Source organism: Anarrhichthys ocellatus, unplaced genomic scaffold, assembly GCF_004355925.1.
Source record: "Anarrhichthys ocellatus isolate YVR2014 unplaced genomic scaffold, GSC_Weel_1.0 scaffold9, whole genome shotgun sequence".
Taxonomy (NCBI): Eukaryota; Metazoa; Chordata; class Actinopteri; order Perciformes; family Anarhichadidae; genus Anarrhichthys; species Anarrhichthys ocellatus.
This window is the reverse complement of record NW_022280039.1, coordinates 8,537,174-8,559,996: the sequence shown is the minus strand read 5'-3', so window position 1 is coordinate 8,559,996 and position 22,823 is coordinate 8,537,174. Positions and strand designations below refer to the sequence as shown.

At 41.2% G+C, this 22,823-nt stretch overlaps 4 protein-coding genes across 7 annotated transcripts in view; 2 read left to right on the top strand and 2 right to left on the bottom strand.

Moving 5' to 3' along the window:
- Positions 1 to 10,654, bottom strand: part of atosb (atos homolog b) — a 24,268-nt gene extending 13,614 nt beyond the window's left edge. The window contains exons 1-2 of one of the 4 annotated variants that reach the window (XM_031849283.1): positions 10,335 to 10,654; positions 401 to 580 (exon numbers count right to left, since the gene is read on the bottom strand). The gene's annotated coding sequence lies outside the window, so the exon portion shown is untranslated. Of the gene's footprint in view, positions 1 to 400; positions 581 to 684; positions 1,044 to 10,334 lie in introns of those variants that run through there. The other 3 variants (XM_031849285.1, XM_031849286.1, XM_031849287.1) reach the window with 3 other exon arrangements.
- A 1,765-nt stretch (positions 10,655 to 12,419) lies between these two features.
- On the bottom strand, positions 12,420 to 16,397 carry cenatac (centrosomal AT-AC splicing factor). The gene is made up of 11 exons (XM_031849300.1): positions 16,160 to 16,397; positions 15,731 to 15,897; positions 15,354 to 15,452; positions 15,216 to 15,282; positions 14,990 to 15,052; positions 14,536 to 14,603; positions 14,304 to 14,418; positions 14,162 to 14,189; positions 13,570 to 13,665; positions 13,228 to 13,360; positions 12,420 to 12,844 (listed from the first exon to the last, which is right to left on the bottom strand). The coding sequence occupies exons 1-11, from the start codon at positions 16,274 to 16,276 to the stop codon at positions 12,739 to 12,741; spliced, it is 1,059 nt and encodes a 352-aa protein (XP_031705160.1). The 5' UTR covers positions 16,277 to 16,397; the 3' UTR covers positions 12,420 to 12,738.
- A 92-nt stretch (positions 16,398 to 16,489) lies between these two features.
- LOC116384415 (zinc finger protein 554-like) lies at positions 16,490 to 18,179 on the top strand. Its single transcript, XM_031849044.1, has 2 exons — positions 16,490 to 16,729; positions 17,089 to 18,179. Exons 1-2 carry the CDS (start codon positions 16,564 to 16,566, stop codon positions 17,901 to 17,903), a joined length of 981 nt encoding a protein of 326 aa, XP_031704904.1. The 5' UTR covers positions 16,490 to 16,563; the 3' UTR covers positions 17,904 to 18,179.
- Positions 18,180 to 19,789: 1,610 nt separating this feature from the next.
- LOC116384413 (zinc finger and SCAN domain-containing protein 2-like) lies at positions 19,790 to 22,138 on the top strand. The gene is made up of 2 exons (XM_031849042.1): positions 19,790 to 20,020; positions 20,173 to 22,138. Exons 1-2 carry the CDS (start codon positions 19,849 to 19,851, stop codon positions 21,288 to 21,290), a joined length of 1,290 nt encoding a protein of 429 aa, XP_031704902.1. The 5' UTR covers positions 19,790 to 19,848; the 3' UTR covers positions 21,291 to 22,138.
- Positions 22,139 to 22,823: the final 685 nt, after the last annotated feature.

Genomic DNA, 22,823 nt, shown 5'->3' with positions numbered 1-22,823 from the left:
ATAGAGAGAGAGAGAGAGAGAGAGAGAGAGAGAGAGAGAGAGAGAGAGAGACAGACATCAGTATAACACAAAGACAGGAAGCATCAATGAAAGAGCCGATAGTGACAGGAGACAGCTCAAGTTGACTGAAACTGATAAACCTCTGAGTGAGAGAGTGTTAAGCCAAACACACATACAGTACTCAGGCTGGAAAGGCATGACAGTCTAAACTCAGCCGGCTCAGTGACATATTTGCTGAGACTGCTGTTTGACACGGGGTCCCTTTCTGTCTCTCCGTCTGTCTGTCTGTCTTTCATGTGGCCATTTTAGGAGACATTGAGTCACCCGAGCCCAGCTGACAATATGACAGGAGGAACATTATTACACTTGGCTTGACAGCAGGAGAACTTGTGACACTCACCCTCTTATGAAGATGGGGTTTATCTCGCTGTCTCACTCTCTCTCCTTCCTGTGTTTAGTTTGGGGGCTGGATGGGTAACTCTGCTGCCTTTTTCTTTCTGTCCTCTGTTTTCTATTTCCACTGGGTCAGGCTGCTGTTGCTGTCGACTCTGCGGTTTGTTGACTCTTTGCTTCCTTCCTCCTGAATAGGTGGTGTTGAGAAAGACAGAGATAAGTCAGGTTGTTCTGCTTCCCTCTGCTTGTTTTGAGACTGAGGATCTCTCTCTCTCTCTCTCTCTCTCTCACCGAAAACTCATCAACAACTCTCACCCTCCCGTTCCTTTTCTCTCTCCAGTCCCCCCCCTGCCTTCTTTTCTCTCATTTGCGCCCCTCCAAAATATCTTTGAATGCAAAACCCACCTCACACGCTCGTGTTCCCCCTTTCCTCTCCTCACCTCTCTTCCTCTATCAATTCACAGGCCCCTCCTTTCAACCCTTTCTCTCTCTCTGCCTATGTTTTCTTTCTGTCGTTTCCTCTCAGCTGATAGAGCGAGGCATGCTTTGCTCACTCAGCAGTGAAGGCATACAGGGGAAAGTAGTGTGTGCTGACAGCTGATTGGCTAGAGAAAAGGGGGGTCAGCTGTAGTGGCTGAGTTCCTGATTGGCCAGGGGGAGGGAGTGAAAGGGGGGGGGGGGGGGGGGGGGTGGCATGGGGAAGTAAGACCCCGCCCACCTGCTTTGCCTGTTCTGCAGAAGTAGAGAACTAGACCAAAGAGCAATTCCCTCAAACTTCTCCGTGTTAGTGTGTTAGGTTTGTTTCCTTGACAGCTTAAAGCATGTTGTGTGTGCAGTGTTTAACTTGTGTAATCTCTTCCCATAGTGTGCCACTGCCAGCCACCCCCCCCCCCCCCCCCATGTGGTTGTGTGCAAACGTCTGTGCAACCCATTTGCCGTCTTGTTCGCTCACACACAAAGACACGCTGTGTGTAGCATGGAATAGTACACAGCGTCTTCACAAGCACAATAGCACAAGCGCTTATCTGCTGCTACAGTGCAGATAGAGAATGAAGTGCATGTGAAAAAGTTTATCAGCTGAGTACCAGGAGCAGCCCTCAGCTGTGTGTGTGTGTGTGTGTGTGTGTGTGTGTGTGTGTGTATTTTGCCATCTGTGAGCTAATAAGGAACGGCATTTTGACTGGGCAAAAACTATTTCTGAAGGAGTGATGTGGTTAAAGTACACACAGTGTGTGTCAAGCTCTCACCACACACACACACACACACACACACACACACACACACACACACACACTGTGGATGGAGATTACACAAGTTAAATCACTGTGCAAAAAACACACCTGAAGCTGTCAAGACCACATCTTAACTGGCCGTCCCTCTAGTTACAGACACAAACACACACCTACCCGATTATGCTTTATCCTCATTTCGGGAACCAGGGTAGACTTGTTGAGACATAAAGACTCAGAGAGCTATAAAACACGTTGGTCTCACACGTCTCAGTCACTGTATTTTCCCGACTCCTCATCTACGTCTATCTCCTGCTCACTTTTCCATTACCCTGTGTCTGTTTCCAGAACCAGTTGCTGCTGCTTTGTTATCTCCCTCATACAGAAAGATGAAGAGAACGTGCCTTTAGTTTTGTGGAGCTTTACCTCAGCCAAATCAAGGGTCTATAGATGGTGTTGCATGTTGTGCAGAAGTTTTGACGTGTGATTTGGGCTCATTTAAAGTGATGTGACTTGAATAGTTGTGTAATTCAAACACTCTTAACATTAGTTGAGTTATCACAAAATAAGTGCAATTCCTCGTACTCATGGAATAAAGAAAACTTTGTTACATATCACAATCTGTCACGTTGATTATGAACTATTGAAGTTTGTAAAACAATACTCGGCTTTTGCTACCTAGCAAAAGCCGAGTATTGTTTGAGGTACCTACCTCCAACTATAGAGGGACAGGGGAGGGAGGGAAAGGTAGAAAGCATAGAAGACATCAAAATAGACAGAGGAAAATAAACAGAGTAATAGCGGCAGATTAAAACAAGGTAAGACAACTGTAAAAACAGTAATGATGGGGTTCTTCTGCTCTTCAGCAGCACTGTTATTTAGGATTTTGTTTTTCAGCATACTCAAACACACTTCTGTCCCTTTAAGAGCCCATGTTGCTTTCCATATTTAGGGGGAAAAAAAGGGTGTGTCCTCTTTATGATGATCTTACTCCATTCAAGGGCACTCTGAGTGCAGCTGAGGAGAAAGAAGCATTGAAAACACAAACTCATTCACATTCCATCAAACACACGCATTGATGCAATCCTGACTCGAGGACAGTGTTTGATTTGATGTCTGCATCCCGACGTTGGGGTTCAATTCTCAGCCATGGCATGTGAAACGCTGCGTTACACACATAGACACCCATATCTTGTTTGTTTGAGCCTCTCAAAGTGACACCAGCTGTGTTTTTTTTTGGGGGGGTTACAACCAGCAATAAAAAGTCTCAGCCTTCAAGAACTGAAGAGCTTCGATCCAGACTAGCCCAAAACTTCCTTGAATAAATCATTTCGTCACGGTGTAAAAAATCAAAAACAAAGTCTAATTCACCCTCCTCCTCAGGGAGGGAGAGAACAAAAGGAGGAGAGGAAGAGGTGAGGTGGAGGAAGGGTGGGAAAGGAAAGTGTGTATATGTGACTGAAGGGGGGGGGGGGGATTAGGTAGTACTGAACATGTTTGAAGAGGAATGGGCCCCTGCGTGTGTTGGTGTCCATTTCTGTTGGCATGTACTAAAGTGTGTTAGTAGTACACACATGGAGACCTATATCTAAGAAGTGTGCGAGCAGGCAGCAGCCAAACAGTGGACATCAACAAAGCTCCAGTGTGCAGAAGAAAAGTTCACAGCTAATATCTACAACGGTATTGAAGCACGGATTAGTTGACTTGCTGGCTCAAATACGTTAGAATTAATGCAATGCGTCTGGTTTTACTGTAACATTAGAGTGAATTACTATACTGTAATTAAAAGGTCAAGCATAAATTAAAGCCACTTTAAAACATTTGTCAAATGAAACACCCTTCCCATTTTCAGTGCTGGTTTTCTCACTTACAGCACATTGCTTTTGTCTTAGTCTTCATTTTTGATTTCCAGTTATTACGTGACACCACATGTTAATAACATTAACTGCTTTCTATTTTCAACATTTAAACCCTTATTTCTCTGCAGGTCAGTGTGTCTTGCCAACTTTAATTCTGCAGGCAACACAATTTTAAAGTAGAACGGGACCTCTGAATAACATGCTTACCTGCCAGCTTGACTGCCATAACCACACCCACGACTATACCATCATCAGAGTTCCTGCAGGTTGTTTCCCACCCAGAGTGGCTGCTTTATGTTTACATTTCTAGAGCGCTGGAACAATCCTGTGAGATAAACTCTCTCTGGACGGGTATGTTTGACCAGCTGCCTGCTGATAATAAGATATCAACGTATAATCATTGAACTTTACAGCCCAACTTACTACCAAGTGACTAGAAGTGTCAATTGATATAATGGGTTAGGGTTAAATTTAGGAATTGGGGTTTAAATTGAACACACACATCAAATAGATATTACTGAACACAGACTTTTAGGTAGTCCATTTTAGACACCGGACTGTCCAAAAAAAGCATTCCTCAAATAACTTCTGTTTTCCATTATTAAATAGGCCTCTCAATCCACTTCTGCAATCATTCCCACCGTTCATGACTAGATTCTGTAAGTTATCCTTTTGAGCATCCAGCTGCTGGTATGTCCTCACAGAGATGCTTAAAGGTTGGTGTAATCAAATTCAATCCAGGTATCTTTCAACACCAATCCATCACAAAGAGCCACAAACTTTGATTCAATAATATATTTACTGATCTACACCTCGAACTAACCACTTCTTTCTTTTGAATATCTTTGGACTGAACCTTTTATGGTTAGCTCACTTTTGCTGCGGGAAGATAGGAGTAAAAGGGTAGAAACATTTAAGTAATGGTTGATATGCACAAGGAGAAAGGAGAGACACAGAGTGCAATGGGAAGAAATGCAGAGATGGGGAGGAGTGTGGCACACTGAGTCTTGGTGACAGGCCGGGCCAGCTCTGAGGATGGAATGTTCCAGAGAAATATGTTGCCTATTCATGGAGGACAGGAAATAAAGCCCCATCTCGCTCTCTCTCCCCCTCTCACTCCTCACTCTCTCACCCTGAATTCAGCTGTCTGTCTTTTTTTACCTCACTCTCTGTGTTTCTTCCTCTCGCCTCTTCTCTGTCCATCAATTCATTTTTTTCTTCTCTTTTTCATGCTTGGGGAACTCTCACAGCATGGGGGTGCTGCACCACTCAGACTGGTAGCGGCTGAATGAGGTCCACCCTGCCATCTGGGCATTGAAATGAAAAGATCCCTTTCTTTGCTATGTAGCTCACCAATACCTAACCAGGGCATGTTTTCACTATTGAACCAGCCGACGATTTGTTACTATGGTGGAGAAGATTACAATAGCAGTTAGAGACCACTCACTTGTTTCGACATTTGTAGGTGCGATCATTTCACAACAGCAGAATGAGTGGAGGAAACAAAGCACCGGCCTGCTTTACAACGACCTTAAGCACAAGTGTTTACCTAAACTAAAACACGCACTTGCACATGCAATGTTTATAGACCCACACATACACAGAGAGCGGCTCATCCATGTTGGTCGGGGGGGGGGCAGTTACAGGATGAAGGGCAGAGAGAGGTCTGGCTAGGGTTAATCCTGAGATCAGTCCAAAACATACACACAGGCCTGTGCTCGTTAAGCAGCAGTTATTAATGAAAAGCTTTGGTACCACAAGAGTTGCTGCTCTGTGTTTGAGCCCTATGGGGGGGCAAATCGGCAACTAGATATTACACAAGCACGTAAATAAAACACAAGTAACCTAAATAAGTTGAGCACCGGTCGATTACGTGCGTTTCTTTGTTTGAAAGCCAATGTATTGACACGCTTTTATGCACTAAAATATGATACCGACTCTTTGATTTAGCAAACATCCAATCCAAGCAGCACATACAAACTACCATGTATAGGCTATAACTGTCACAATTGGTATATCTTGTCTTCCAAAATGCACCATTGATCATTATGAAAAGCACGGACAGCCTGATGTTTCCCTTATCAATACAACAATAAAACTATTCCTGTTCACCTTGATGATACACATACAATGATGCTGGATGACTAGTTGATCACACTGTGAGAATAATCGTGTGAGATAGCAGGTCACCGGAGATGCAACAGTGCATTGGTCATAATTTGACATTGTATGAAGGGTCATTTCTTCAGCCCATCTGGTGACTGCTTCTCCACCGTGTCATGACACTGACGGAGTTCTCTGCTTGTTACATTAGGCCAGGAACAAAAGGGATCTTGCCAAGGACTCATATCAGCGCAGTTTGGACAAAAACGCTCCAGCTCAGCTGTTTCCTGGCTCTGATGAGACGCACAAGACCGGCCAGGCGCACACACACACACACACACACACACACACACACACACACACAAGTGTGGGTATCACAGTTATCAAACAGGGAACGATTTGTTTCATTCTGCTTAAAAGTCAATTTAAGTGACAAATGATGCATGCAAAGGCCCAAGCCTGTCACACATACTCAGCTTCTACAAGATGGAGTGAATAAAAGCAGCAAAAATAGATGAGGGCTTTGATGTTAGGCGAGGGAAATGAGAGTAATGACAACGCACTGAAGAGTAACGGACAGGGGGACAAGACAAGGACGAGAGGGAACAGGTCTTAGCTTGATAAGCTCTGTCTTGACCTATATAAGGCACAGAAATACATCTGCCTTCTACTAATTGATTTTGGGATTGTATGGAAACCATTTCAACAGACAAATGGCTCACAGGTCAGTTTGGTCACTGTGACACTTCCTCCAACTAAGGCTGCAAGAAATCATTGATTAATCTGTCAATTATTTAAAAAAAAAAAAAGTTCCCAGAGCCCTAGGTGATTTTTTCGAATAGTTTGTTTTGCCAACCAGCAGTCCTGAATCCAAATATATTCACTTTAAGATGATATCGAATAGTTTAAAAAAATGCTAATCCTCTCTTTTTTTGAGAAGCTTGAACAAATCCCTTCAGGCTGCAACTAACAATCATTTTCAGTATCGGTTAATCTGGCAATCATTTTCTTTAATAGTCAATTAGTTGTTTAATCAGAAAGAACAGAGTGAAAAATCATAATTTCACAAATCCTGAGGTTGTACAGCAAATCCAGCTGGCGAAGTTGAAGACGACCAGAGATAAAACACTCGCATACCCACACTGTACAGAAGTGGATATCACAGCGCCTTGTCCCTCAGGGTGTAATGTCAAACCATGTTGATTTATTCAGCAGGTGGTACCGTCGCCTTGCCATCCTCCTCTCTCTCTGGACTTCTATTGTCAGCTGTGTTTAAATAAAGTTGAGCAGGCTGCTCCGATCCATGGAGCCACCAAAACACCCAGAACAAAGATGGAGCACTTGACACAAGAGAAAATTCCAGATTGTCTCCCAAAAGAGTTGATTTATAGATTTTCTAAATAAAAACTTCAAATTATGAGTTTGTGGCTCACGCTTTCCTTTGTCATTCATTGTTTTCAGTTCTGCCATTTAGGCAACTCCAGCATGTAATAAGAAGTTCTTCCCATCAATCAGACGCTACATTAAAATTCAATCCTGGCTGAAGTGTGCAGTTTGAGACACTTCGATTGGATTTAGAAATAACACACCCATTTCCAATCCAATCCTTAAAAAAATACTGCTTGCCTCATTACGTTTCAGCTTTCATTCCAGTATTGCATTGTTGTGTTGGGTCTAATTGTCAATAGACTTTGACCCTCAACCGCATTTAAAACAGTCTCCCAACACTCACTTATTCCAAGCATCCTTGAATTCATTGACCGACACTGAGGGGTTTGGAAGAGGACGAACTGACCTCCACTGATAAGCCTGGAGCTAGATTTAGCTGGTGTAGGTGGGTAAGGCCCAAGGTGAGGGTGTCAAGATTAAAGAGGTACCTGTCAAAGCTACAGGGGCTATTAAAGGAATAAGCTGTTACTAAGAGAGGGAGAAAAATATTTTGAAAAGTGTGATTGCTATAGTGACTTCATCTCCTTATAACTGCCTATTTTAGTCAGAGCACATTTGGTTATCATTAAAAGGTCTAAATACAAGCAAACACACATTTACACACTGTTGCCCTTTGACCTGTCCTCTTGTTAATTGTGTCTCTCATCTCAACCTGCCTCTGCTCTGTCCCGGGGCTAAACGAGGTATCTTATACAAACAGCATCACTCCACAAACCCAGGAACGGGACCACTGAGGGGGTCACGAGGTTATGGACGGAATGTAAAACCTTTATAAACATCTCGTAGTGCCATATACTGCCTTTAATCTGTGTGATGGACGTTACAATCTTAAAACAAAAGGGCGACAAACAATGGATTGAGCACATAAAGGGGCATGTGAATAGGAGGATCCGTATTTTTAAGCAAAACTGGTAGATGGACAAGGTTTATATTGATACATAGAGGGGAAAACTGCATTAGTAGACGCAAAACGTTTTTGTTTTATTTTATTCTAGGACAGGAGAGACATTGGTCTGTGTGAGTCGACCAGTCAGCACTGGTTCTTTGTGATGAGTTAACGTTATGAATTAATAAAAACATGTAGTGATTTGCCATTTGTTATCTTACCCTTAAAACAAACACTTAATGGCTAAATAGCTCTTTATTTAAGAGAGACAATTTAGCTCTCATGAGGATGCAAGTACATTACGTGCATGCACACACACACGAGGGATCAATATAGCCCAGAGCAGTGTTGAGTACTGGATCTAACCCACATAATCATCTGTAATCTCGGACATCAAATCCTGCAGAGACACGTTTGAGGGCTGACAACAAGCTCAAAGCGTTTAATAGCCACCACAACTTTCCACACATATAGAGCACTGACGCTAAAAAGGAGAATTGCAACCGTGAACCATAAGCACTCAGTCAGAGAGCTATAAGAGGTATGGAAGGTATATTCCCTTCAAACATTGGTTCGGTGCTCAAAGGACCACAGGCTGAATGGTGTCCCTTAACTTGCAATCCTCAATGTCCCTGGTTATCTGATTAACTAAATAAAACAGTAGACTAGTTGAACTACAGGCAAGGTAGGAAGAGCCAAATTCAGGCCAAAGACTGTAACATTGTTAGTCTGGGCCTAATCTATTTTCATAGAATGAGAAGAAACTGGGCTCTTACAGTATTACAAGCCACAAGTTATAGCGTCATGTTGACTATAATACTCTTCTAAACAGCCTAACTAGGTACTCATGGCTCCATATATTACCATGAGAAAACACACGGCTGCTCATGACCACACTCCTGCTTAACTCAATGTACCTGGCTGGACAGTAAGCATAGAAGTACACAATATATTTGCTGAAGGGTGATTATATTAGTAGTTTTATATTTTGAAGTAAGCAAACAGACCAGTCGTGGCTGGGGATTAGTGGTGTTGTTTGCCTTCCATGCCAGAAAAATGAATTTCTGATCACTCCCTCTCTTCTTTTGATGTGAGAAGCTTTTCTAGGTTTCTTTGTCTAACCCAAATAGACTAAATTAATTTCTTTCTTTTTTTGTTTTCCCCAGTGTGTTTTGGCATTTGGAAACTTAAGCCACAAAGTGATCCTTCATGGGACAAGCCCACACCCAGGCCAGCTAAACATAATGCACCTCGCCTTCATGGTTGATTACAGTAAAGATCTGTGTGACGTCACACTCAGCTGAGGACAAAGCCAACTGGTTTCTCCCAGACAGAGAGGCGGGGGGTGGCTGTCAGAGCAACGCAAGGACAAGCAAGAGAGAGAGAGAAAAATGAGGAGTTATTGCAGATGCATTTGCTGCGGCAATGCGTGTGTGGTGTGTGACAAAATCTTCTATTTACATGCATGTGAGACAACTAATGGATTCCCATATGCACGTGTGCTGTAGGGTGAGTGTGACGGAGTACGCTTGTGCCTAATGTGTATGTCAATGCCATCCTGCCCTGCTTCTTGGGATAATGGGAGGCAGTGCACTGCAGCTCAGCATAATAACACTGTAATAACTGACTCTACTCTAACTCTTTATATATTTGATATACACTGTAACCAGGCTTTAGTGCCAACATCAATGCTCACTTCACTGCATGATGCAATGCAACTCCCAAATGCAATCCAAGGGAACTACGCCCACTGCACTCAGTGCCATCCCCTCTCCTGTAACAGTGATCATCATCCCTTCATCCCCTGAGTTATAGACATAATCTCACAGATATATATTTAAACATAGATATAAATATATGGTAGTGCTGGTTGATCCCTCCCTGTTGCACAGCCCATATGCACAATGCCAGGAGGGCATGAGTGTGCACTTATAATAATCAATTTACACATGCATTTTGATTACACACAAACCTATGGTGTCATAAATATATTAGGCCTCTATCACTTTGTCTCTATCCACCGCAGACTGCATGCATGCACGCGCGCGCGCGCACACACACACACACACACACACACACACACACACACACACACACACACACACACATAAAGAAAGACTGAGCAAGGCAGACAAAGCAGGGAACGCCCCCTGCAAGCTACTGTCAAGTCATCAACTGGATTAGGCTGGATTCCTATCATTCTTTACTCTGATTAATGAAGAAAATGATGACTGTGACAACCTGCACGTTCAGAGTTAACTAACTGCTAACATTTAACTGCAAGCTTCAAGGAACCATAAAACAAACCGACACCTTTTTTCCCCCATATATCCATCCATCATTAAAGTGCACACAATGCAGGAGATGAAGAGATAAGCTAGCAAGCCACATTTCAAGATCTTGAAGCCTACTCACCTAACAATAAAAGTAGACTCCGGAGGAAGAACACAGCCTGGCAAAGTCGTTTGGGAGTTTGGCCTTTTTGTTATCTCTCGTGCTGACTGCTGCGTTGTCGCATTCCAGGTAGCTAAGGTAGCGAAAATCGACTTCGATGCTAAAAGCCGTGAGCAACCTTGGCTGGGATTCTTGGAGTGTTAAAATAATCGTACAGATTCAGTCTCACCCTCCCACTCTTTCTTGCCACATAGCTCGCTTGTTCTCTGACCACGTCCCTTCCTCTCTGTCTTTTTTTTGTGCTCGCAGCTGTTTTCGTTGTTTCAACCTTTGCCTGAAATGTCTCCTGTCCCTTTAAACGACAACGTTTCCGGGGTTTGCTGGTTAATATATAGGAGGCGGGGCTTCACGGCCAGCTGAGCGCCTGTCATTTAAGCGATTGGCCACTTATTCTCCTTCGTAACCAATCATCATTCAGGGATTATGCCTTCTTTAAAACATGCAGATATATTCACAAATACTGCTCCGTGATTGGATTATGAAATAATTCAAGAAACGCCCAGTACACGTGCTTTTTTCTAACCTCCCATTTTTTAGTGCAAAGGGTGACTGTTGTTCTAGAGCTCCGACTGTCAAAACATCCTAATATTTTACAGAAAAATACAACAAACCATGGTCTGATATCAAAACAAATACTTTATACAGTCATACATCACTGACATCGACATCTGGTAATTATGGTTTATTGCAACTGTTAAGATGTACAGATGGTAACCCCATTTTCTTTTTCAGTTCGTAGTGAATCAGCCATAGCCGCGTTGTCACATAGCTAAGAATAGATGGGCTACACGTTGTATACCCAGATTGCCTTGCAGCTGCACTGAGCTCCACGCCCATCCAACCAGAGCACACTGGGGCCTGATTATACCTTACCACTGAGAGGAGGAGGTCTTAACTGATGAGAGAAAGGCCAATTGTGAGCTCAGGAGTGGAATATTTACTACATTCCCTGCTCTTGGCCACCTCTCTCTTTGTGCTGATGTTCCTCTGTTGCGATACAAAACGCTGTGCAAATAGTAATAGTCATCGCAAAAGGACCTCTGTGTATTTGTTGGTATTCTTGATCGCTTATTCTGCATTATAAAAGTAATTCATTCATGGATCAATTTAAGAGAGTAGTAGAGCATGCATGCATGCAGACCAAAGTTGGATTTTAAGGCTTAATATGGCCACTGCCCAATGTAACATGGGTGAAAATATGAGGTGGCAACTCAAATTAGCTTGAGATGTCAAGTTAAACGAATATTTTACCCAACAAGAAATGGCCTGAAGAGTGTTAGCGTCCCTACACACCACTAACACTCACTTCTTTATTTCTATAATGAAGGATTGGAAAATAGGTGGAGCTATCTATTTTTAGAGAGCACTGCTCCTACAATGCTGATTCTATTGACACAAACGTTTTATTAACACTGTCCTGTCACATCTTGTCTCAAAGTGGCAAATGTTTGCATACTCTTAACATGATCTGAAAGAGGAAATGAAAGCGCTTCATTTGGTTGTACAAGTTCTCTCCAAAAAAAACACACAAAGACTACACAATAACTGCTGCTCTAATGATGTGTAGTGCAATTTTGGATTGTTTGCAGAGTAGCATTGATAGGTCAGAATTTGGGGCAGAGACCAAACCAAAAACACTTATTCAATGATGCCGTCTTTCTTTGCCCCATACGGACGAATGTCCTTCAAATGGATAATACATTTAAGGTTTTACCAAGTTGTGATCTAAATGTTGGCCTCAACAGCCTGCCTTCATGTTATCAGACAGCCTTTGTTACTCGAGTGGCTGGCGCCCCCTGCTGTTCGCTTGGCAGAACAGTCTTGTTATCTTCTCAAAAAGCTGTAGTCAAACTAGTAACTTACTGATCATAATAGACAAATACTGAATAATAAAAATCTCTCTCTTTTGTACCTTTGATTGGAGTCACTGACTTAAAGCTGATTAAACGGAGCACGTCAGTGACCAACTGAGAGGGAACATCAATTTGGTTTAAATCTTTGAGTGTGGAGTGAGTGTACACATTTCAATTGATAAATTATCTGTCGTGAAGTTGGACCATGCAGTTTTTATACAAAATGCAATTAAGAAATACATCCAAGCAGCAATGCCTGATATACTAAGTTAATATCTATACTGCATACTTTCCCAATTATGTTATACATAAGGTTACATACAATGTGCCATTAGCAAACACTACTGTTTGGTTAGGAACTACAGCAGGGTGTCTAGTCAGCCTGAGCATTTCTACAGAGTGCAACTCCTCAGAAACACAGTATAAAATCTCATTCACATCTTGTAAACTATATACATCCCTCCATTCAGTTCTCACACAACATAATCAGTTTTAAGTGCTGTCAGAATTTGTCAGCTGTTCAGTCGTTTTGGCTTTCTTTGCCCCCCCCCCGTGTCGTGATCCTTCTTCTTCCTCTTCCGTCTGTTTGTCTGTCCTTCCTCCTGTCTGAATTGGTGTCTGTTGAAAAGAAGTCTCATTTGAATGCAAAGACCAGTGAAGTTTATCTACCGAGCTGTAAAATAACCATTATGGGCCTTTTTAACGTTTAGCCAGGGACACCAGATGAAAATGAGCCTTTACAGATCATAAAGCTTTCAGCAGTCTTGATTAGCTGGAAGGTAACCATCAGCCAACAGCTCCTTGCCGATAAAAAGTCTTTATTTTACATTCTAAGAATAACAGGTTGACCCATCTCCGCTCTCAAATGAGTCATGTAATCGGACACAGGATATCAAACATTAACTTAAGACCTACATGTGTGTAAAAAGGGATGGAGTGAGAGGAGTCTTGCTTTCTAATCGTTGCATGTTAGTAGCAGGTGTAGAGTGTCGAGATCTCACCTGGACTGCCAGCGCCGACCACTGTTCCACACTCGACCAAAGGAGGGAAGCCAGTTGGCGTCTGTGTGCGAGCTGTGATCAAAGGTGGCGCCCACTCTGTTCGGTGGAAGTTTCTTCAGCTTCTCTTGCTCCTCTGCCAAAGCATACGAGGCCATTTGAATTATACTCCAATACTTCTGAGTTTTATTGATTTGTCCTTTAGTGTACATACACAACCAATAAAACATAGTTGCTCGTGGAAACTATCATCAAGGCCAGAACATTTATTTGAGCAAACTGCTCAGCTGACAGCTAATTTAAATAACATGCTTAGAAATGTGTGTGTGTGTGTGAGATTCCTACTCTGTTTGAGGAACTCTTGGAGCGATGGACCGATCTCTGGATGTGCTGCAGAGGTTCCCTCCAGAGGATCCTGCTGGAGCCAAGGAGGTAAGGCACCTACGACACACAATGGCTTTATGCTTATTCTTCATCAATCACATGCAACAGGTGAACAGATCTCAGAACTGTTAGAGACACAAGCTGAGATATTTCTATAAACACTAAATATACATCCAGCAAACCCAACAAAACCAGACGAGAGACTGATCTGGAAAACAGATGGAATGAACTTTTAGAGCTAAACTAAATTAAATTTAGTAAAGATTTTTCTAATATGGTAACGATATATTTTTTAAAGGACAAATAATTATAATTATTTGAAATAGTATGAATAGAAAAATCACACCCCACTGCTGACAACATTGATAATTGGATTATCAAATTCTATATCAATGCCCAAGAAAATAAAGAGTTGAAATACAATAAAAGTACTAACATATTTCATATATAAATATGTATACATAATAATAGTTATATCGCCCAAATCAGATACATTTCCCCCCCTGTATTCTGCAGATACATCACCATTAAATAAATCCATGCATCACTGTACCTGTATGTACATTTCCAGTGTTTGAATCCTGTAACAGACAAACCAAGTGATTAACTGAGGTGATCGCATTTGTGTGAAAAAAACAACAAAAACAATTCATTATTAAACTTGAACACTTTCTCAATGAGAGCTGTCCGTCTACCTGGTAGCCTATGAAAGTCAGGCCTTGTCCTGCTGCGGCCAGCGGTGATTTGACCATTGACTCGACAAAGCTGCTCCCGGCCTGATGGTCGGAACCCTGAGGCGTAAACTGAGAGCTGTTCCCGAGACAACAAGATGAGTTCCAAAACAACAAAAGCAATCTCAAGTGCTATCGATGATGATACGACGCAAAAAAAAAAAGGACGAAATGTGGTAGGTGGACACAGTGTTACCTGACAGCATCCTCAGCAGACACGTCTGTGCCGTTGGGTCCGTTGAACAACTCCGGCTCTGCGTCATGCTGATATTGATTCAGGAAAAGCCAACAGTGGTTCATAGAGGAAGTCGGAGCACCAATCATGCTTCATCTCAGCTTTTATCATCACAACCCACACACACTTTGGCCACAATGTTAACATCAACTAGGAAGTAAAAAGCTTTTTAGGATTTATACTATAACCTGATGAGGAAAGTTTCTTTCTCTCTAAACCACCAAATAGAAGATTTTCAGCAGCCACAATGTTAAGAGTTAAACAGGAACTCCAGAGGATCATTGGTTAACTAGCTTGGCAGTTACAATAATTTTGCCATTTCCCATAATTGATGTTACTCAAAATCATTTCATCATAACAACAACAGTCAAGGCCACAGTGATGGATACTGCCACTGCATCCTTGGAAAACAAACCTCTAAAAGAGACTGAAAGACCTCTTGACGATGCTTTTCCTGGGCCCGGATTTTATCAGCTTGCTGCAGCCATGAAAAGAAAAACAAGACAAACAACTGATTACTAAAGGCAGATTTCCAGTCTGGTTAAAAAAAACACTCCTTTAGACATTTTTTTTAGCCGTAGCATGGCAGTAAACTCTTAGTCTTGCTAAGTTAAAGTGATAATAGAGTGATTTTGCATTACCTGTTTTAAGAATTCATCCTCCTCCTCCACAAACGACTCCAATGCTTTCTCCACCTCAGCTTTAAACCTAAACAAAAACAAACACTTAACCTTGCAAAAAATCTTAACTAAAATAGATTTTTGGCACACTAAGCCTACCTCTCAGTTTCCTCCTCTGTGATGATGACTTTGTCTCTAAACTTGGGGTCCGCCTTATTCTCCCACCAGAACTTGTGAGTATTCTTCCTGTGTTCTGGGCTAAAACCAAGAAAATGCAGTTCATCACAAATACTCATTAAGTCTCAAGTCAAACCTTTTTTTTAAATAAATATGGCAGCCAATATAAATGAGTAAATGTCTTGCTGAGCTTTCCCACTTTGAACTTTTGTGGGATACATGTGCAGTCACAATAACAAACAACTTCTATAGTGCTTCCGTTTGCTGAGGTTACAATTTAAACCCCTGGGTGCCCTGTGAAGCAGGGCATCAGTGAGAAATAAACTAAACTAAATAAAAGTCATTTAAATAAAACGTACGTGGCCATGTGTTCCAACAAGCCTCCATACAGCACAGTCATGTTACCGTCTGTCACATTTCTTTCAACTTCACGCCCACAGCAGTAGCACCAGAATGTCTTCTTCTGCTGAGTGCAATCAAACTTCTCTACTTGAGGTTTTTTAAGTGTTTGGCGAGCTTCTTTCACCTAGGACACGATGGATAAAACGAATACAGGAAACATACAAGTTACACTCTAACTAAAATTGATGCTGTTCGCTAGCAGAAGCTATGAACCATGAAAACCAAAAGCTAGGAATCGGTGTTAGTCTAACGTTAGCTTCAGGGCTAACATTAGCACGTTATTAATAAGTCAAGTGCAGCAAGGTGGAAGATAAATGAGCGCGAATACTCAAATTGTTATAGCTTTATATCCATATGAATAAACTCACAATAACCTAACTACTTACCTTTTCTAAGAATTTAAGAAGAACCACTCTAAGTCTGCTTTGGTGGTTTTTCCCGAAGTTATGTCCCTTCCCGGTGAATGTTGTTTGCTTGCATATAGCACAATAATATGCACCCATTTAGACCGTTTGTTAAAAAAAAAACTAAAAAAAACTAAAATATGCTTGATCTGAAATGATGCTTCATTCCAAATCCAACTACAGCGGCAAAACAAAAAAACACTTATAACTTGCTACAGGAAGTAATGCCGTCTCAAAAATGTTTCCCCCCCCGGAAGCAGACCGGATGTGGTACTGTTGTTAAATTGTTCCGATCCTCATGCTAATTAATAATTTGAGAAAGTGTTTATCGGTGTTTTTGGTCTACGCTGCGTCCCAGGATGAATTATCTGAATAGTTGATTAGAAATGTCTACAATACAATGTTTGAGGAAGTTTGTCGTCGAGCGACTGACTGCTGCTGCTGAAGAAATATTCATAGTTTTTGAAAAAACTATAGTGGAGTATGAGGAAGAGATCGATCGTCAGCACGGACTGCTGGATAACGTTTGGAAACCCGAGTCACTCGAGAAAGGTGTGTAACGTTGGAACTTAATTGTTTTAATAACACAAAACAGGAGTAATACATGCATATACTCCCAGTTGTTTATTATATACTGGTACTAATTTGCAGATATAAAGGCATACCAGTAGATGGGTCTGTAAATCCTCAATGAATTTTAATCAAAACTTCTCTATTGGTTCATGCATTACATTACATTTATTTAGCTGACGCTTTTATCCAACGTGACTTACAATAAGTGCACTAGACCATGTGGGTACCATCCGGAAAAGTGCAAGTATATATTTTATTATTTTTGTTTTATGGGCCAAAGTGCAGTCTGAACTTTTTACATTACAATTGTAATCTACTTATGTCATTTATTTCTCTAGAGTTTCCACAACCAAATATCTGTAAGGAGGAGGAGGTTCTCTCGGACCAGCAGCTCTGTATTCAGGAGAGGAACTCCAGTCTGGACCAAGAGGACCCAGATCCTCCACAGATTAAAGAGGAACAGGAGGAACCCTGCACCAGTCAGGAGGGAGAGCAGCTTGAGCGGAAGCAGGAGACTGAGACCTTCATGTTGACTCCTACTTATGAAAACAGTGACCATGGTGAAGCTCAGACTCTGTACTTGAATCCTGATGAAACTCTAAATGCAGCAGAAAAAGAGTCTGTAGTCAACATAATTAACCAGTCTGTGGTATCAGAACCAAACAGCTACATACAGATCCTCCAACGTAACTCTCACGTAGCTCATCAGGAAGGAGGCAAGCATGGAGACAAAAGAAGAAATAACTGTAATAAGCACACAGGTAAAAAGTCTTTAAAATGTGACACGTGTGGGAAAGCTTTTAACTGCATGTCCAAATTGCAGAGACACCAGGGTGTCCATACAGGTGAGAAGCCATATTATTGCAGCATCTGTGGAAAAAGATTCAAACAGGCATCCGTGTTGCACACTCATGTAAGAGTCCACACAGGTGAGAAGCCATATACTTGCAAAACATGTGGGAAAGGTTTCAGGTGGACTAATTGCTTAACACGCCACATGAGAACTCACTCAGGTGAGAAACCATACACTTGTAAAACGTGTGGGAGAGATTTTCGATCTAGTAGTAACTTGAAAGACCACATGAAAACTCACACAGGAGAAAAGCTACATCACTGCAGCACAGATGTTTCAGGTGTAGTCAAACCCATATAGGAGAGAAAGTGTTTACCTATAAAACATATTGAACAGGTTGTTTCAGTTCAGTATAAAGCTGATAACTGAAGAATAGAGATAACTACACCGGTTTCCAATAGGTATGTCTTTGTGTTAACATTGAAGTATGTTGGAGCAACAGCATTTGTCAGAACAATCACAGTCTTCAATATCAGCGGAAGGAAGCTCATGCTAATGTTAATGAAACCAGCTTTGATTATATGCTTTCATTGGATACATGTACAGTAACTACTATGAGCATTTACCAAATGTCATAAATATCCAGTTTTCAAAAGTCTACCATCTTGTGTTTTTTGTCAGTAAATGTACAGTTTTAACTATTTATAAAACTGAAAATATAGATAGATAGATATGTACTTTATTCATCCCCAGGGGGAAATTTGTATGTTACAGCAGCAAGACATACCAAGTAAGCAAAGTAACAAATATGAGTAATATAGTGGAGCTAGAAGCCTCAGACATCTCTACAGAGTCTCCAGACACAGGGATTGACTGTTCTGCCTGTGATCTGTACATCCTCACCACTGATTAGATATGCTGATGTCTTCATTTACAACATTGCAGCAGCTGCCCACACTTGCAACTTAGTGTCGAAATCACCTTATTGGGCACCTCCGATTTTTGTACAAACCATCAGTTTAAAGGCTCCAGGAAAAATGCTACAACTTTCAGAATTGAGGGTGTCGATGCACTTGTGACCACACTCTCTGTATCAAGTGTGTTACCGGACTCGATTCTCTTTGAAAAGTATTAAACCTTCTGCCCAAGGCATCGAGAGTCTCCCGTTGCTTCTTCAGATTCCATTCGGCCTGTTCACACAATTTCACCTAAACTAAGGATCAACTAGAAATGCAGAGCCAGAACCAAAGAAAGACATCACAAAAGTCACAGTAACAATGTATGTCAGATTCACCTGAATATGTGCACAGTTAAAAACGTATGTGGGATAAAGTTTAGGCGTAAGAGTGACTTGAGAACCCACACAGGTGTAAAGCTGTATAACTGCAACGCATGTGGGGAAGGAGACTGTCGGATGCTAGACTTGAAAAAGCACAGAAGAATTACAAGTGAGAAGCAGTGCACCTGCAAAACCCGGGACCACAGTGCTGTGGGGACCTGAAAGTCTTTCTCACTGTCCCACACTAGAGAGAAGAGTATTCCATGTGTCTCATTTGACAAGGCATTTAAGATGCATACAGGCAAGTAGCTTTCCACTCGCAAACCCGAGAGAGGACTCAGTTGTTATGGTTTATGGGCCGGAGCTGTTCCCAGTTGACATTGGGCGAAGGCAGGGACCTGTACATCTGGGACAGGTCGAGAGAGTAGACAGATAACCCTTCATGCTCAGTCACACTAACGCACACCCTTACCCTGAAAACATTCACTGAATTACTTGCAACGCCTGGTGTGGTAGGCTACTATATAATTTAGATATTATAAGTTATACACACCCAGGAATCCACCCAGGGGAGGACATCTTCTGCCTGAAATCCACATTCAGAACTCAGAGAACAATTCATACAGGTTAAAAAACACATTATTTCATGATGAGCATGTCTGACAATATAATACAGAACGGTTTCCCGTTTGCTGTTAAACTACATCATTTAGGCACTGTTCAAAATTGAGACTCCATTCCAAGTATTTTACACATTGTCCAGTAATTTTAGCTTTCACGTTTTGATGGGACATTAACTTCAGTGAGATGACAGATGTCAAAAACAAATGATACTGGAACAACTCGTTACAGCCATGGCTAATGTTAAAAACATTTTCTTTAAAAGGGCCAACAATTACAAGCGGAACAAATGTTCACGCATTCATTCCACTGCCGGAACTTGACAGTGTAACATCCAGCGGAAGTAAACAATACATGCGCCGTAGTCGTTGCGCAGCTAATTATATAATTTGTAATTAAACAACAATGTCTTCAGTTGAGTATTTGAGAGAGTTTGTCAACGAGCGACTATCTGCTGCTGCTGAAGAAATATTCGGAGTTTTTGTGAAAAATATCGTCGCGTACGAGGAAGAGATCGACCGTCAGCGCAGGCTGTTGGATATCGTCTGGAAACCTGACATTAAGTTACACAGGATAGGTTTGTTAAACTGAAATGGTCCTTCAAAAGACAAATGAATGTGACTCATATATGATCCTGGTGGTTTAAATAGAAACGTATTTATTTATTCAGAAGTACATTTTTCTATCATCACAGTCGTATCCTATTTCTTTTGTTCTCTGTTCCTCCAGAGCTCCCACAGCAACATGTCTGTAAGGAGGAGGAGGTTCTCTCTGACCAGCAGCTCTGTAATCAGGAGAGGAACTCCAGTCTGGACCAAGAGGACCCAGATCCTCCACAGATCAAAGAGGAACAGGAGGAACCCTGCACCAGTAAGGAGGGAGAGCAGCTTGAGCTGAAGCAGGAGACTGAGACCTTCATGTTGACTCCTACTTATGAGGAAAGTGACCACACTGAAGATGGACTTCTGTACTTGTGTACTGATGAAACCCAAAGTGTGGTACAGGAAACATCTCTTGGCTACATTTTAGTTGAAAGTGCTGTAGTACCGGAACCAAACAATGACCACCAGCTCCTCTCACACAACTCTCATGAAGCTGAAAGCCAAGATCAGAAAGGAGGCAAACGTGGAGACTCTGAATCAAATAAAAATGGAGGGCCTAAACAAATAGATCACAAAAGCAACAGTCAAAGTAACAATGTGTGCAACCCCACTATGTCAACAATTAACTGTAATACAATCACAGGTAAAGAGTTCTTGCAATGCGACACATGTGGAAAACATTTTAAGTATAAGTCAACACTGAAGAGACACCTGAGAATCCACACAGGTGAGAAGCCACATTCGTGTAACACGTGTGGAAAAAGATTTAGTCGGACATCAACGTTAAACTCTCATATGAGAACACACACAGGTGAGAGACCATATTCTTGCCTCACCTGTGGGAAGATATTCAGTCAGATGTCAACATTGAATGGACATGTAAAAATACACTCAGGTGAGAAACCGTATTCATGCAAAACCTGTGATAAAGTCTTCAGTCGGTCATCACTTTTGAGTTCTCATTTAAGAATCCATACAGGTGAGAAACCGCATTCTTGCAAAACCTGTGGGAAAAAATTCAATCGGAAATCATTATTGATCAGTCACATAAGAATCCACACAGGTGAGAAACCGTATTCTTGCAACATATGTGGGAAAAGTTTCAGTTGGACGACACTATTGAAGGCTCATTCAAGAGTGCACACAGGTGAGAAACCGTATTCTTGCAAATCATGTGGGGAAAGATTTAGTTGGACATCACAACTGAAGACTCACAAAAGAGTCCATACAGGTGAGAAGTCATAACAGCAACATCTGTGGGAAAGTATTGTTTGAATTGGAAAAGGCATAAAAGAAAGGCTTCTATTCAAACCCACACAAACAAAGAGCCACATTAATGCAGAACATGAGGGAAAAGTTCATCTTAAATGTCATACCTGATAAAACAATCAATAAACAGGACAAACCAATTCCTCCTGAGTGTTCTCTTAGTAAAATCACTTTTGCAATGGCATCATTTTTATAACTGTATGTAAAACATTTCACATGAAAAAAAGGGGGTCACAACAATTTTTTTAATTAAGTAATACATTAATAACTGCATCATTTTTTTTTTATTTCCTTCATGGTATAGTATCACTCATATTGCTGTTAGTAACTATACAATTTTGTGATTGGTTCTATTTGATATAAGGTGACTTGTGGAAAAATTAAAAAAGATATATGAATGTCATATAGGTTTATATGATAATATGTATCTGTTTGGCATTGTGAAAGGCCTACATCGTTCACACTCGGCATGCATTATGTGAACAGGCTCTTGTTGTCTAATATGAGGACCTTGTAGATATGTGTGATTATATTCCGTATGATGTGAGATATAAAGCATAAACCTGTGTGAATGTCCTGTTACTTAAAGATGTTGATATGACTGTTTCTATGCATGCTGTACCAAGATCTTTTCTGGCCAGATTTGTGTTGTAATACATGTATATATTCAAGTAATTATAACTGGGACTCATGGAGTTATTACTATATAATTATCTATGTTAAGATTGACCTGAAGCACAAGTTTGTGTCAACACAAGATGCATGCAATAGTACGTACTTTGTAAGGGCAGCTCTATGTATTAAAAAGAAAAGAGTTAACTATTTGTCTGGTTTACATTTTATGGATATCATGCTGGAGGTCCTAAAGCTAAAGGACTATTTGGTAATTAGGTTTGAACAAAGAGAAAGACCGGCCCTCCCCATGTGCTCTGTCGTCCTCCGGCAAGGCAGGGCCAAAAAGACAGCTGGTGCAGGTTATAATCAAAACAAAAGATATTTAATAACTACAGAAGCTAAACAGTTGCAAACTGAACACACTATTAATAACAAAATGTACATATATATATATATAATGAAAGTGAGGCCCCGTCCGCACCACACGACAGACTGATATGTCTGCCCCATGGTACCTAGGAGGTCTGAGTCTCTTGTTAAAAAAACATCATCGAATATGAGCAGCGCGGATTGTTGGATATTGTTTGGAAACCTAAAATAAAGTTACACAGAATAGGTGTGTAAAATATGAATGGTCTTTTATTAACTAACAAGGGGAATATGACTCATAGGATCCTATTGATTTAAATACAAATTAGTTGTACTAAGCAGCTTTTCTTTTACCCTTTTTACTGCAGAATATCTGTTACAGCTTTGTGTATTGTATGATATAGTACAATATACTTGTTGTTTTGGGTTTCAGAGGTGCCGCACAAACACAAATTGTAGATGAAGTTCTACATAGCGCTATCAACAAATCAGCCGAAAATGTCGTGATTGATCTGTGTTCAAATG

Coding starts and splice junctions, on each gene's coding strand:
- LOC116384413 (XM_031849042.1), top strand. CDS start 19,849: ATGTCTTCAGTTGAGTATTTGAGAGAGTTTGTCAACGAGCGACTATCT. Junction 20,021..20,172: donor CATTAAGTTACACAGGATAG/GTTTGTTAAACT, acceptor CTGTTCCTCCAG/AGCTCCCACAGCAACATGTC.
- LOC116384415 (XM_031849044.1), top strand. CDS start 16,564: ATGTCTACAATACAATGTTTGAGGAAGTTTGTCGTCGAGCGACTGACT. Junction 16,730..17,088: donor ACCCGAGTCACTCGAGAAAG/GTGTGTAACGTT, acceptor TTATTTCTCTAG/AGTTTCCACAACCAAATATC.
- cenatac (XM_031849300.1), bottom strand. CDS start 16,276: ATGGGTGCATATTATTGTGCTATATGCAAGCAAACAACATTCACCGGG. Junction 15,053..15,215: donor AGGATGAATTCTTAAAACAG/GTAATGCAAAAT, acceptor TCATGGCTGCAG/CAAGCTGATAAAATCCGGGC. Junction 14,419..14,535: donor TCTGCTGAGGATGCTGTCAG/GTAACACTGTGT, acceptor TCTCGGGAACAG/CTCTCAGTTTACGCCTCAGG.